The sequence below is a fragment of the Mauremys mutica genome, unplaced genomic scaffold, assembly GCF_020497125.1.
Source record: "Mauremys mutica isolate MM-2020 ecotype Southern unplaced genomic scaffold, ASM2049712v1 Super-Scaffold_277, whole genome shotgun sequence".
Classification (NCBI taxonomy): Eukaryota; Metazoa; Chordata; order Testudines; family Geoemydidae; genus Mauremys; species Mauremys mutica.
The window spans coordinates 283,911-296,504 of NW_025423355.1; the positions used below are offsets into that span (position 1 = coordinate 283,911).

A 12,594-nucleotide genomic window follows, 5' to 3' on the forward strand; every position below is an offset into this window, starting at 1 on the left:
CCCAGGCATCCGGGGAGCTGCAGAGGGAATCGTCTGGAAGGGACCCAGGCATCCGGGGAGCTGCAGAGGGAATCGTCTGGAAGGGACCCAGGCATCCGGGGAGCTGCAGAGGGAATTGTCTGGGGGGGAGGACCCAGGCATCCGGGGAGCTGCAGAAGGACTCGGCCAGGAAAGGGACCCAGGTGTCCGGGAAGCTGCAGAACGACTCGGCCACTCAGGCATCCAGGGAGCTGCAGAGGGAATCGTCTGGAAGGGACCCAGGCGTCCGGGGAGCTGCAGAGGGACCGGGCCAGAAGGGAGCCAGGCGTCCGGGAAGTCCGGAGCAATCCCAGGGCTGTGATTTTGGGGTACATCCTGGAAGGGTCTCATCCCTGGGGCGGGCGCAGGACTCCGCCCCGCCCACCAGGGGGCGCCCCCCCCCCGGGCAGCCTGAACCAAACCAACCCCCCCCCGAACAAACTCAGGAAATTCCACCCAAAAAACTTTGTGACTGTCGCGAGTGGGGCCCGGGGGAGGGGCGGCTGTGAGCCCGGACTCCTGGGTTCTCTCTCCAGCTCTGAGGGGGGTCTAGTGGCTTGGGACAGGGGCGGGGGAGGAGCCAGGACTCCTGGGTTCTTGTCTGGCTTTGTAAGACGCCCGGCAGGGGCAGGGATACAGAGCAAAGGGCCCCCGGCCCGGCCGAGGGGAAGGGACCCAGGCGTCCGGGGAGCCGCTTTGTTACCGTCCCGGGTGAGAGCGGGGGGGGCGGGGGGGGCCGGGGTCACCCGGGGGCTCTGCGCTGGCTTTGTTACCTGCTAATAAAAAACTATTCCACTTGCCAAAGGCCCCCCCCGTGTCCCCCTCCGCCCGGGAGCACAGCGACGGGGGGGGGGGCTCGCGGGGCTCCCCCCACCCCAGCGGGTCCGTCACAGACGCCTTCCGGCTTTGTCCTTACGGAGACCGGGCTGCCCCCCCCCCCAGCCCCCGTGTCCCATTCCCTGACCCCCCCAGCCAGGCTCCCCCCCGGGTTCCGCCTGCCCCCCCACTCAACCCCCCTCCAGCCAGCCTCCCCTCCCCCCACCTGCCCCCCTCCAGCCAGCCTCCCCTCCCTCCAGCTCCACCTGCCCTCCCACTCAACCCCTCCTCCAGCCAATTTCCCCTCCCCCCACCTGCCCCCCTCCAGCCAGCCTCCCCTCCCCCCACCTGCCCCCTCCAGCCAGCCCCTCCCCCCGGCTCCAGCTGCCCCCCGCTCAACACCCCCTCCAGCCAGCCTCCCCTCCCCCCCGGCTCCAGCTGCCCCACACTCAACCCCTCCTCCAGCCAGCCTCCCCTCCCCCCACCTGGCCCCTCCAGCCAGCCTCCCCTCCCCCCCCCTGGCCCCTCCAGCCAGCCTCCCCTCCCCCCACCTGCCCCCCTCCAGCCAGCCTCCCCTCCCCCCAGGTACTAGTGGCCCTCCACTCAACCCCTCCTCCAGCCAGCCTCCCCTCCCCCCCCCTGCCCCCCTCCACCCAGCCCCTCCCCCCAGCTCCACCTGCCCCCCACTCAACCCCCCCTCCAGCCAGCCCCTCCAGCCAGCCCCTCCCCCCCAGCTCCACCTGCCCCCCCCCAGCCAGCCTCCTGCCCCGGCTTGGCCCTCTCAGCTCCACCTACCCCCCTCTCACCTGCTTCCCCTCCCAGGTGGGTCCCCCCCACCTCGATAGACCCCCCCCCACGACTCCTGCCCCATCTCCAGCTGAGGCCTCCCCCTGGCCCCGTCAGACCAGCCCCCTTCCCATCTCGGCCTCCCCCTGACTACAGCCGGGCCTGCCCCCCCCCCCGACTGGGCCCCGCCCTCAGGCTGCAGCCAGCCCCCCCCAGCTGGGGAGTGGAGGCCCATGACAGGGGCACGTGGGGGCCACTGGCGCAACCAGGGTGCGAACGGTTCCGGCCCCCGGCCCCGGAAAGGCCCTTCAGTGTCACCAGCAAACGCAAACCACAGAGTTACGAAAAACAGGAAACGGGAGGGGGGGGCAGGGCCGGGCTGGCAGGGGCTGCGGGTCGGGAGTGAGGGGCACCGGCAGGGCTGGGGGGGGCAGGGGCTGCGGGTCGGGAGTGAGGGGCACCGGCAGGGCCGGGCTGGCAGGGGCTGCGGGTCGGGAGTGAGGGGCACCGGCAGGGCAGGGGGGGGCAGGGGCGGCGGGTCGGGAGTGAGGGGCACCGGCAGAGCTGGGTGGGGGCAGGGGCTGCGGGTCGGGAGTGAGGGGCACCGGCAGAGCTGGGTGGGGGCAGGGGCTGCGGGTCGGGAGTGAGGGGCACCGGCAGGGCTGGGGGGGCCAGGGGCTGCGGGTCGGGAGTGAGGGGCACCGGCAGAGCCGGGGGTGGCAGGGGCTGCGGGTCGGGAGTGAGGGGCACCGGCAGGGCTGGGGGGGGGCAGGGGCTGCGGGTCGGGAGTGAGGGGCACCGGCAGGGCTGGGGGGGGGCAGGGGCAGCGGGTCGGGAGTGAGGGGCACTGGCAGGGCTGGGCTGGCAGGGGCTGCGGGTCGGGAGTGAGGGGCACCGGCAGAGCTGGGGGGGGCAGGGGGCTGCGGGTCGGGAGTGAGGGGCACCGGCAGGGCTGGAGGGAATTTGGGGGAGTATGACCCAGGGGCTGAGATATCGCGGGATTTGCGGAGGAGTGTGGCCAAGGCCCGAGATCACGCGGGATTTGCGGAGGAGTGTGGCCAAGGGCTGAGATCTCGCGGGATTTGCGGAGGAGTGTGGCCAAGGCCCGAGATCACGCGGGATTTGCGGAGGAGTATGGCCCAGGGGCTGAGATCTCGCGGGATTTGCGGAGGAGTGTGGCCAAGGGCCGAGATCTCGCGGGATTTGCGGAGGAGTGTGGCCAAGGGCTCAGATCACGCGAGATTTGCAGAGGAATGTGGCCAAGGGCCGAGATCACGCGTGATTTGGGGCGAGCCGTGGGGGAGGGGCGACGTGAGAGCCCGCGTTTTAGGAATCGGGGAGTTTCCGGGCAGGTCTCGCGAGATCTCCCCGAGGGGGTGGAGCCCGGGGCTGTCGTGGGCGCCTCCACCGCTTGAGCGGCTCGTGCTCTCGGAACGAGAACCTTGGGAGGTAACGGGGCCCGTCCACCCCCCCCCGCCCCGGGAGAGTGGTCTCGTCCACCCCCCCACGGGAGAGAGTGGTCCCGTCCATTTCCCCCCCCCACCCCGGGAGAGTGGTCTCGTCCACACCCCCACGGGAGAGAGTGGTCCCGTCCATTTCCCCCCCTCCCCGGGAGAGTGGTCTCGTCCACACCCCCACGGGAGAGAGTGGTCCCGTCCATTTCCCCCCCGCCCCGGGAGAGTGGTCCCGTCCATATAACACCCCCACACACACCCAGACTGTGGTCTCGTCCATCCACCCCAACACCCTCCTTCTCTCCCCGCTACCCGGGGTAAGAGCCCAGATTCCAGCTGGGACACGTGGTCTGGGGGCGGGGCCGGGAGCCCGGACTCCTGGGTTCCCTCCCCAGCTCTGGGAGGGGAGTGGGGGCAGGTGGGTCAGAGCAGGGGGGGCTGGGAGCCAGGACTCCTGGGTTCTCTCCCCGGCTCTGGGAGGGCAGTGGGGGCTGGTGGGTCAGAGCAGGGGGGGCTGGGAGCCAGGACTCCTGGGTTCTCTCCCCGGCTCTGGGAGGGGAGTGGGGGCTGGTGGGTCAGAGCAGGGGGGCCGGGAGCCAGGACTCCTGGGTTCTCTCCCCAGCTCTGGGAGGGGAGCGGGGGCTGGTGGGTTAGAGCAGGGGGGGGCTGGGAGCCAGGACTCCTGGGTTCTCTCCCCGGCTCTGGGAGGGCAGTGGGGGCTGGTGGGTCAGAGCAGGGCAGGCTGGGAGCCCGGACTCCTGGGTTCTCTCCCACCATTAACCCTTTGTCTCCTGCCTTGCCAGGCACCCACGCTCCGGGGATGCCCGAGTCACCGGGGCGCGTCGGCCGCTGCAGCACCCGCCGGAGCAGACCCGTCCCCGGCCGCGCTCCCCGCCGCCCACCCAGCTGAGCGCCCGGGCGATGGAGGCAGAGACGCTCGCTGACGCTGCCCGTGGGGCCGATCCGGGCGGGGGAGCCGCCGGGCCCCCGGAGCCCCCCCCCAAGCTGGCCCGGCAGAACGGCTCCCCCGGGGGCGAGGTGCCGGGGGCGGGATCCGCGCCGCAGGAGGATGAGGGGCTGGCGGAAGCAGGGACCGAAGTGGCGGAGGACGGGGGACAGGAACCCGAGTGGGAGGACGAGTACTAGTGAGCGCCGGAGGTCACCCCTCCGGGGGGGCAGGACTCCTGGGTTCTCTCCCCAGCTCTGGGAGGGGAGTGGGGGCTGGTGGGTCAGAGCAGGGGGGGCTGGGAGCCAGGACTCCTGGGTTCTCTCCCCGGCTCTGGGAGGGGAGTGGGGGCTGGTGGGTTAGAGCAGGGGGGGCTGGGAGCCAGGACTCCTGGGTTCTCTCCCCGGCTCTGGGAGGGGAGTGGGGTCCGGTGGTTAGAGCAGGGGGGGCTGGGAGCCAGGACTCCTGGGTTCTCTCCCTGGCTCTGGGAGGGGAGTGGGGGCTGGTGGTTAGAGCAGGGGGGGCTGGGAGCCAGGACACCTGGGTTCCCTCCCCGGCTCTGGGAGGGGAGTGGGGTCCGGTGGTTAGTGCAGGGGGGGCCGGGAGCCAGGACTCCTGGGTTCTCTCCCCGGCTCTGGGAGGGGAGTGGGGGGCTGGTGGTTAGCGCAGGGGGGCTGGGAGCCAGGACTCCTGGGTTCTCTCCCCGGCTCTGGGAGGGGAGTGGGGGCTGGTGGGTTGGAGCAGGGGGGGCTGGGAGCCAGGACACCTGGGTTCCCTCCCCGGCTCTGGGAGGGGAGTGGGGTCCGGTGGTTAGTGCAGGGGGGCTGGGTAACCTCTGTACCAGTGTCTCCCCCTCTCTCTCCCCCCAGCCTGCCGGGCTACGAGTTCCTGGGGCCCCCCAAACTGCTGACGGGCGCCTGGGGCGAGTACGGCCGCCTGCCGGAGAACTTCCTCAAGGGCTGCAAGTGGTAGGACGCTGGGCCGGGCCCTCGGAGGGGGGTGGGGTGTAGATATTTGGGGTCACGTCCCGGGACTCTGGTCAGGGATCGGCTCCCCGCCTCCGCGCCGGGGTGCTGGGTGTCACACAGAGCCCCCTTGAGGAGCTCGGATACACCCCCCCCCCCCCGGCCCCGGTGCTGGACAACGGGATCAGGTACTGGGGGTGGGGCTGGGAGCCCGGACACCTGGGTTCTCTCTCCAGCCCCAGGCCAGGACACGCTTCATAGTCGGTGCTGCATGGACACTGCTGCCCGGGATTGAGGGGACCCCGAGTTGGAAGGGTGGGGCTCCCCACCATGGGCTGGGTGCTCAGGGCAGTTCTTTCCCCACAGGAGCTTCAGCCTCAATACGTGTGGGTAGGAGGGGAAACTGAGGCATGGGGGATTTTTTAGTTCGGGGGGGGGAGTGGGATCTAGTGGTTAGAGCGGGGGAGGCTGGGAGCCAGGATGCCTGGGTTCCCTCCCCGGCTCTGGGAGGGGAGTGGGGGCTGGTGGTTAAAGCGGGGGAGCAGGACGCCTGGGTTCTCTCCCCCAGGGCTGGGGGCATCCTGACGGCCTGGCTCTGCCCCCCCCCCCCGTCTCCGCAGGGCCCCCGACGGCTCCTGTCTCCTGACCAACAGCGCCGACAACACCCTGCGCATATACAACCTGCCTCCCGAGCTGTACGGCCAGGAGTGGGGGGCCGTGGCCGAGATGGTAGGAGGGAAGGGGGGGGGAGGGGAAGTGATCGTAAGAGGACAGTCCCCTCCCACCCCCCCCGTGTGGGGCGGAACTGTGCTGGTGCAGTGGGTGTGTGGGTGGGGGGCTTTTTTTCCCCCAATAGCCCCCACTGCCCGCCCAGAGCGGGGGTGAGAACCCAGGAGTCCTGGCTCCCAGCCCCCCCTGCTCTAACCCACCAGCCCCCACTCCCCTCCCAGAGCCGGGGAGAGAACCCAGGAGTCCTGGCTCCCAGCCCCCCCTGCTCTAAGCCACCAGCCCCCGCTCCCCTCCCAGAGCCGGGGAGAGAACCCAGGAGTCCTGGCTCCCAGCCCCCCCTGCTCTAACCCACCAGCCCCCGCTCCCCTCCCAGAGCCGGGGAGAGAACCCAGGAGTCCTGCCCCCCCCCCCCGGAGGGGCGGCCTGACCGTCCGTGGGTCTGTCTCCCCGCAGAGCCCCGTGCTGCGAATGGCCGAGGGAGACACAGTCTACGACTACTGCTGGTTCCCGCTGATGAGCTCCGCCGACCCGCCCACCTGCTTGTAAATGCCGCGGCCCGCGAGGGCGCCCCCTGCTGGCCCCCGGGGAATGGGGTGGAGCCTTTTCCTACCCGGCCCCAGGGCGGGGACTGGCTGGCTCAGGGGGGGCGGGGAATGGGGCAGGGGCCTGTCTTGTCTAGGGGGTGCCAGCTGCCCCCTGTCCCGCACTCCCCCCTGACCCCACCCCTCACATTTCTGCCCCTCTCGTGGTCCCACAGCTTGGCCAGCAGCAGCCGGGACAACCCCGTCCACGTGTGGGACGCTTTCTGCGGGGACCTGCGGGCCACCTTCCGTAGCTACAACCACCTGGTGCGTACAGAGCCTGGCGCCCGGCCCCGCCCACACCCAGAGCCGGGGAGAGAACCCAGGAGTCCTGGCTTCCAACCCCCCCCCTCGCTCTAACCACCAGCCCCTACTCCCCTCCCAGAGCCGGGGAGAGAACCCAGGCGTCCTGACGCCCCTCTCTGTGGGTCTGTCCCCAGGATGAGCTGACGGCTGCTCACTCCCTCTGCTTCACCCCCGACGGCTCCCAGCTGTTCTGCGGGTTTGATAAGACCGTGCGGGTGTTCGAGACGGAGCGCCCGGGCCGGGTATGCGAGAGCCGCCCCACCTTTGGTGAGCCCCCCCGCTCCCTGGCAGCACCGCGGCTGATGGCACCCCGGCCCTGGCTTTGTTTAAAAAAAAAAACCATTAGGTTTCAGAGTTAACACTTCCATGGCAGGGAAAGGAGGGCTCAGGGGAGGCGGATTTGGGCTGATGCTTGGGCTCCTGGAGAGAAAGAGGGAATTATCTGCCGCCATTGTTAGGTTCCAGAGGGATTCTTTAGTAATCGGTCAGTTGGCCATCACTAGGTTCCAGAGTTAACGGACCACTGGGGTTTGTGTGTGTGTGTGTGTCGACCCCAGCTACTCCCCTTCTTCCAGTGAAACAGGCATCAGGCATCTCACTGCCATCATTGGGCTCCAGAGTTAACATGCCCCCCAAGATTTGAAGTTACCCTTTCAGCTCAGGGGAGGCTGTAGAGGAATGGCTCCTCCTGCTCTCTGCGGTGAAACAGGGAGCTGGCAGTTTACCATCATCATTAGGGTCCAGAGTTAACACCCTGGCCAGGTTTTGGGGGGGTGGGAGGCAGGGTATGTGGAGGGAGTGCGTTGGGTCAAACCCACCCCAGGGAATTAGGTCTCGGGATGGGAACGCGTTGGGTCAAACCCACCCCAGGGAATTAGGACTCTAGTGCCGGGCCGTTCACTCTGGAACCTAATGATAGCAGCCCGCTATCATTAGGTTCCAGAGTGAACGACCCGGCACTGAGTGGAGGGGATGGGAGGGCTGTTCGGGGGGGGGTCATTTGGGGGGTTTTAACATGTCCTCCCGCCCCCCATGCAGTGAAGAAACAGGGGCAGAGCGGCATCATCTCCTGCATCGCCTTCAGCCCGGCCCAGCCCCTCTACGCCTGCGCCTCCTACTCCCGGACGGTGGGGCTGTACTCGCGGGCCGAGGGCACGGCCCTGGCCATGCTGCAGGGCCACCGGGGCGGCGTCACCCACGCCCTCTTCTCCCCCGACGGCACCCGGCTCTTCACCGGCGGGCGCAAGGTGGGCGGGGCCTGAGAAGCGGCGGCTGGGGGAGTCGGGGGGGGGGGGGATTCTCCAGTGGGGGCTGCTGGGCTCACGGCATCTCCTGCCCCACACAGGACCCCGAGATCCTGTGCTGGGACCTGCGGCAGCCGGGCCGGGTGCTGTTCTCCATGCGCCGCTCCGTAGCCACCAACCAGCGCCTCTACTTCGACCTCGAGCCGTGAGTGTCGTTCCCCCCCGCCCCCTCCTTCCTCCGCGTCCCTGCCCGGCGGGGGCAGGGGGCCCGGACTCCTGGGTTCTCTCCCCCAGCTCTGCCACACGCTCTCGTTACGAGAGCAGGCGAGTCGCTTTGCGGTTGCCTGCCTCAGTTTCCCCGCCTGCCTCAGTTTCCCCATCCGGTAGAAGAGGCGTAAGGCTCCTTCAATTGCCCGTGGGGCGGGGAGCGGTGCTCACCGTGGGGCCGGGCGGCTCTCGGCGCGACGGGGCCACCCCCTCCTCGACACAGGGCGGGGGTCTCGCTGCTACCGTAACACCCCTAATAATGCGCCTTCAGATAAGTATCGGGGTCTGGGGATGGAACCCAGGCATCCTGGCACCCAGCTGCTGCCGGTGTGGGAGCCCAAGGACCCCTGGGAGCCATACCCGCCCCCCGCCCCCCGGCTGCAGCCTCTAAGCGCCAGATGGGGTGTGTTGTGTCTCTCCCCACCCAGGAGCGGCCGGTTCCTGCTGAGCGGTACCACGGAGGGGCTGGTCTCGGTGTGGGACACGGCTCAGCCCCCGACCGGAGACCCCGAGCCGGTGCTGGACCCCCTGCTGCAATTCCAGGCCCTGCGGGACTGCGTCAACGGGATCAGGTACTGGCGGGGGAGCGCGGACGCCTGGGTTCTCTCCCCGGCTCTGGGAGGGGAGTGGGGGCTGGTGGGTCAGAGCAGGGGGGGCGGGGAGCCAGGACTCCTGGGTTCTCTCCCTGGCTCTGGGAGGGGAGTGGGGGCTGGTGGGTTAGAGCAGTGGGGGCTGGGAGCCAGGATGCCTGGGTTCTCTCCCCGGCACTGGGACAGGAGTGGGGTGTAATGGTTGGAGCAGGGGGGCTGGGAGCCAGGATGCCTGGGTTCTGAGGGATGAGTGGGGGCTGGTGGGTTAGAGCAGGGGGGGCAGGGAGCCAGGACTCCTGGGTTCTCTGCCTGGCTCCGGGAGGGGAGTGGGGTGTAATGGTTGGAGCAGGGGGGCTAGGAGCCAGGACTCCTGGGTTCTCTCCCCGGCACTGGGACAGGAGTGGGGTGTAATGGTTGGAGCAGTGGGGCTGGGAGCCAGGATGCCTGGGTTCTGAGAGATGAGTGGGGGCTGGTGGGTTAGAGCAGGGGGGGCAGGGAGCCAGGACTCCTGGGTTCTCTCCCTGGCTGTGGGAGGGGAGTGGGGCTCACTGGTTAGAGCGGGGGGGGGGCGGCTGTGGGTCAGGGGGAGGAGCCGGTGGCCCCGTCTTGACCCTGTCTCCCCTCTGCCCAGCCTGCACCCCAGCCTGCCCCTGCTGGCCAGCGCCTCCGGCCAGCGCCAGTTCCCAGCGCCGTGGGACAGCGGCGAGGAGGACGAGGAAGGGGGGCCCGGGCCCCCCCCGCGCCCGGCCCGCGGCCAGAACTGCCTGCAGCTGTGGTGGTGTGGGGAGAGCGGGGGGCACCCCCCTGCCCCGTGAGGCCGCCGCCTGCCCGGACTGGGTGGCCACCGGGGGGGCTCGGTGGGGGGCTGGGCTGGAGATTTGGGGGTGGCTGAGGTTGGGGGGAGATGGGGGAGGGGCACTGCTTGGCGGGGGGGATCTGTACATAACCCTCCCGGCTTTGTCTGTATAAAACGTTGTTTTGTTTTTTTTTTTTATCTGTCTGTTTTTGCGGGGCGGGTGACGGACGGGGGCTGGGTCCGATACCCCGACACCCCCAGCCTGCTCTAACCACTAGCCCCTACGTCCCTCGCACGCCTGGGGCCGGGGCTCCAGGTTTCATCCCGTTGGTGGGCCCTACCACAACAACCCGCCAGGAGACCCTACGATAACAAACCGCCCTAAGGAAGCCGGCGCTGTTGGGCGACGGAGGAGGGGGCACGATCTCTCCCACCCCAGTCGTCCCAGTAACGGGGGGCAGGCACGTCTGCCCCCCCCCCAGGCGTGTGAACCCCCCCCCCGACACACAGAGGCCGTCTGGGGTTGGTTTGCCTTGGCAGCGGCTGGCCAAACACAGCTGGCGACGGGTAAATAGCCCTCTCCCCCGGGGGAGGGGAGGGTGGCAGGGGGCCGGGAGTTGGCACGAGTGTCCGTCGAAAGGTTACGGGGGCGGGGGGCTGAGAGTCAGGACTCCTGCATTGGGGTGATGGGCGGGGGGAGGAAGGATCCTTGTGTAGACAGCTGACCCCCGCCCCAGAGGTGGCCGCATCTCAGCGCCGGGCGAGGGGTCCCTGGGTAACCGGCCGCCCCGCCCCAGAGGTGGGCGCATCTCGGCGCCGGGCGAGGGGTCCCCGGGTCACCGGCCGCCCCGCCCCAGAGGTGGGCGCATCTCGGCGCCTGGCGAGGGGTCCCTGGGTAACCGGCCGCCCCGCCCCAGAGGTGGGCGCATCTCAGCGCCGGGCGAGGGGTCCCCGGGTAACCGGCCGCCCCGCCCCAGAGGTGGCCGCATCTCAGCACCGGGCGAGGGGTCCCCGGGTAACCGGCCGCCCCGCCCCAGAGGTGGCTGCATCTCAGCGCCGGGCGAGGGGTCCCTGGGTCACCGGCCGCCCCGCCCCAGAGGTGGGCGCATCTCAGCGCCGGGCGAGGGGTCCCTGGGTCACCGGCCGCCCCGGCTCTCCGCTTGTGGGTCGGGGTCCCTTTAAGACCTCACCTTCGGGTCTTCTCTCCCCACCTGAGTCTCCTATTTCCAGCGGCATCCAGTTGCCACAGCAACCTCCTGTGATGTCACAAAGACGGGATCAGGGGCAACAGGAGCCGCCCTGCCTCCTTAAAGGGACCCTGCCTCCCGGACTCCTGGGTTCCCTTTCCAGCCTGGGAGCCAGGACTCCTGGGTTCTGTCCTGGCTCTGGGAGGGGGCCCCCCTTGGTCTAACCACCAGCCCCCACTCCCCTCCCAGCGCGGGGGAGAGAACCCAGGAGTCCTGGCTCCCAGCCTCCTCTGCTCTAACCCACCAGCCCCTGCTCCCCTCCCAGAGCCAGGGAGAGAACCCAGGAGTCCTGGCTCCCAGCCCCCCCTGCTCTAATCCACCAGCCCCCACTCCCCTCCCAGAGCCAGGGAGAGAACCCAGGAGTCCTGGCTCCCAGCCCCCCCTGCTCTAATCCACCAGCCCCCACTCCCCTCCCAGATGTGTTGTGCGGAGGTGGGGGGGAGAGACCTGGCCAGCCGGGCCCCTCAGCGTGATCTGGGCCAGCGGGGAGCGGGTGGTTACTGGCTTAGATTTGGCTACTGGGTCTGTTCCTGGCAGCGGCCGGGATGCTGGGGCAGATGGGGCTGCCCCTATGGGGGGATGGGGGTGGCCACTTGTGCCCCTGGCAGACCCTACAATAACAAAGTGACATTTGGGCCCAGTGTTCCGAAAAGACCCTATGATAACGAAGTGACAGGTGCTGCCAGTGCTCATAAGACCCTACAGTAACAAATAGGGGCAAGTATGCAGGATGCTCAAAACATCTAATGATTTATTATTGTAGGGTCTCTGCCAACAGGTTCTGTTTTTTTTTTCCAGGGTGGGGGAGGGTGTTTGTTGATTGTGCTAGACTAATTAACATGGGGGTGTTAGGATGGGGCAGATCTCCGCATGGGGCTCGGGGATAGGCATTGAGGAATCTCCCTGGTCTCTTAGCAGTATAGGGGCTATGACACACACTAGCCCGGGCTCTCACATCCATAATGGGATTTAATTCCCCCTTTTTCCTCTGGCGCGCGGCATCTCTGTCCCGTTCCCTCCCGGCGCCGGTCTCTGCTTGTCTCAATATCACACCTTCCCCTGCCGGAGCCGGACGTGCCCGGCTGCCCCGGCAGGGGGGGTGTGGAGGTGGGGTGCGGGGGCGAAACGGCCTCTTCCCCGGCCAGTGGGTGATGAGAGCGGGGCGGGTGCGCTGCCCCCAGGTGGGGGTGGGGGAGCTCCTGGCTGCCAGCAGGGGGTGCTGTGGGGAGTGGGGGGGGGCGTGGGGGGGCAGCTCTGGGTACCCCGGTCCCAGCTGCTGGTGCAGACTCGCTGCAATAACACGTGAGGCCACCAGATGGTGCCAGCAGCCTCTGTTTGCATTGGGCAAATATCCCCCCCCCCCGACCCCTCTTGTGGGTCAAAGCCCCCCCCACCCAACCCCTGCCCTTTAGCGCCCCTCTGGGGCACTGGGGCCAGCCCCCTGCTGAGCCCCCCGCCCTGCTTCCTAGCGCCCCATGGGACCAGCCCCGCCTGCCAGAGGAGAGCGCCCCCTGCTGAGCCCCTGCCCTGCTCCCTGCCCCACAGCGCCCCCTGGCGAGTCCCCCGCCCCGCTCCCTGCCCCACAGCGCCCCCTAGCGCCCCCTGCTGAGCCCCCGCCCCACTCCCTGCCCCACAGCGCCCCCTAGCACCCTCTGCTGCCCCCATCCTGCACCCTGCCCCACAGCGCCCCCTGCTGCCCTCGCCCTACTCCCTGCCCCACAGCGCCCCCTAGCGTCCCATGGGACCAGCCCTGCCTGCCAGGGGAGAGCGCCCCCTGCTGAGCCCCCCGCCCCGCTCGCTGGTCTCCCCTCCAAATCCTGCCCCAGCCCAGCGCTGCTTCGCATGACAT

The 12,594-nt window shown here is 69.3% G+C and overlaps 1 protein-coding gene across 1 annotated transcript; it reads left to right on the forward strand.

The window, feature by feature from the left end:
- Window positions 1-3,336: 3,336 nt before the first annotated feature.
- WRAP53 (WD repeat containing antisense to TP53) lies at window positions 3,337-9,544 on the forward strand. The gene is made up of 11 exons (XM_045001462.1): window positions 3,337-3,391; window positions 3,878-4,219; window positions 4,890-4,988; window positions 5,606-5,714; window positions 6,168-6,256; window positions 6,472-6,562; window positions 6,736-6,868; window positions 7,640-7,848; window positions 7,947-8,050; window positions 8,541-8,684; window positions 9,334-9,544. Exons 2-11 carry the CDS (start codon window positions 3,996-3,998, stop codon window positions 9,515-9,517), a joined length of 1,386 nt encoding a protein of 461 aa, XP_044857397.1. The 5' UTR covers window positions 3,337-3,391; window positions 3,878-3,995; the 3' UTR covers window positions 9,518-9,544.
- Window positions 9,545-12,594: the final 3,050 nt, after the last annotated feature.

Excerpts from the sequence above, each read along its gene's own strand:
- WRAP53 (XM_045001462.1), top strand. The coding sequence starts at position 3,996 with ATGGAGGCAGAGACGCTCGCTGACGCTGCCCGTGGGGCCGATCCGGGC. Across the intron at positions 5,715-6,167 it reads GGGGGGCCGTGGCCGAGATG|AGCCCCGTGCTGCGAATGGC; the intron begins GTAGGAGGGAAG and ends GTCTCCCCGCAG. Across the intron at positions 6,257-6,471 it reads GCCGACCCGCCCACCTGCTT|CTTGGCCAGCAGCAGCCGGG; the intron begins GTAAATGCCGCG and ends GTGGTCCCACAG.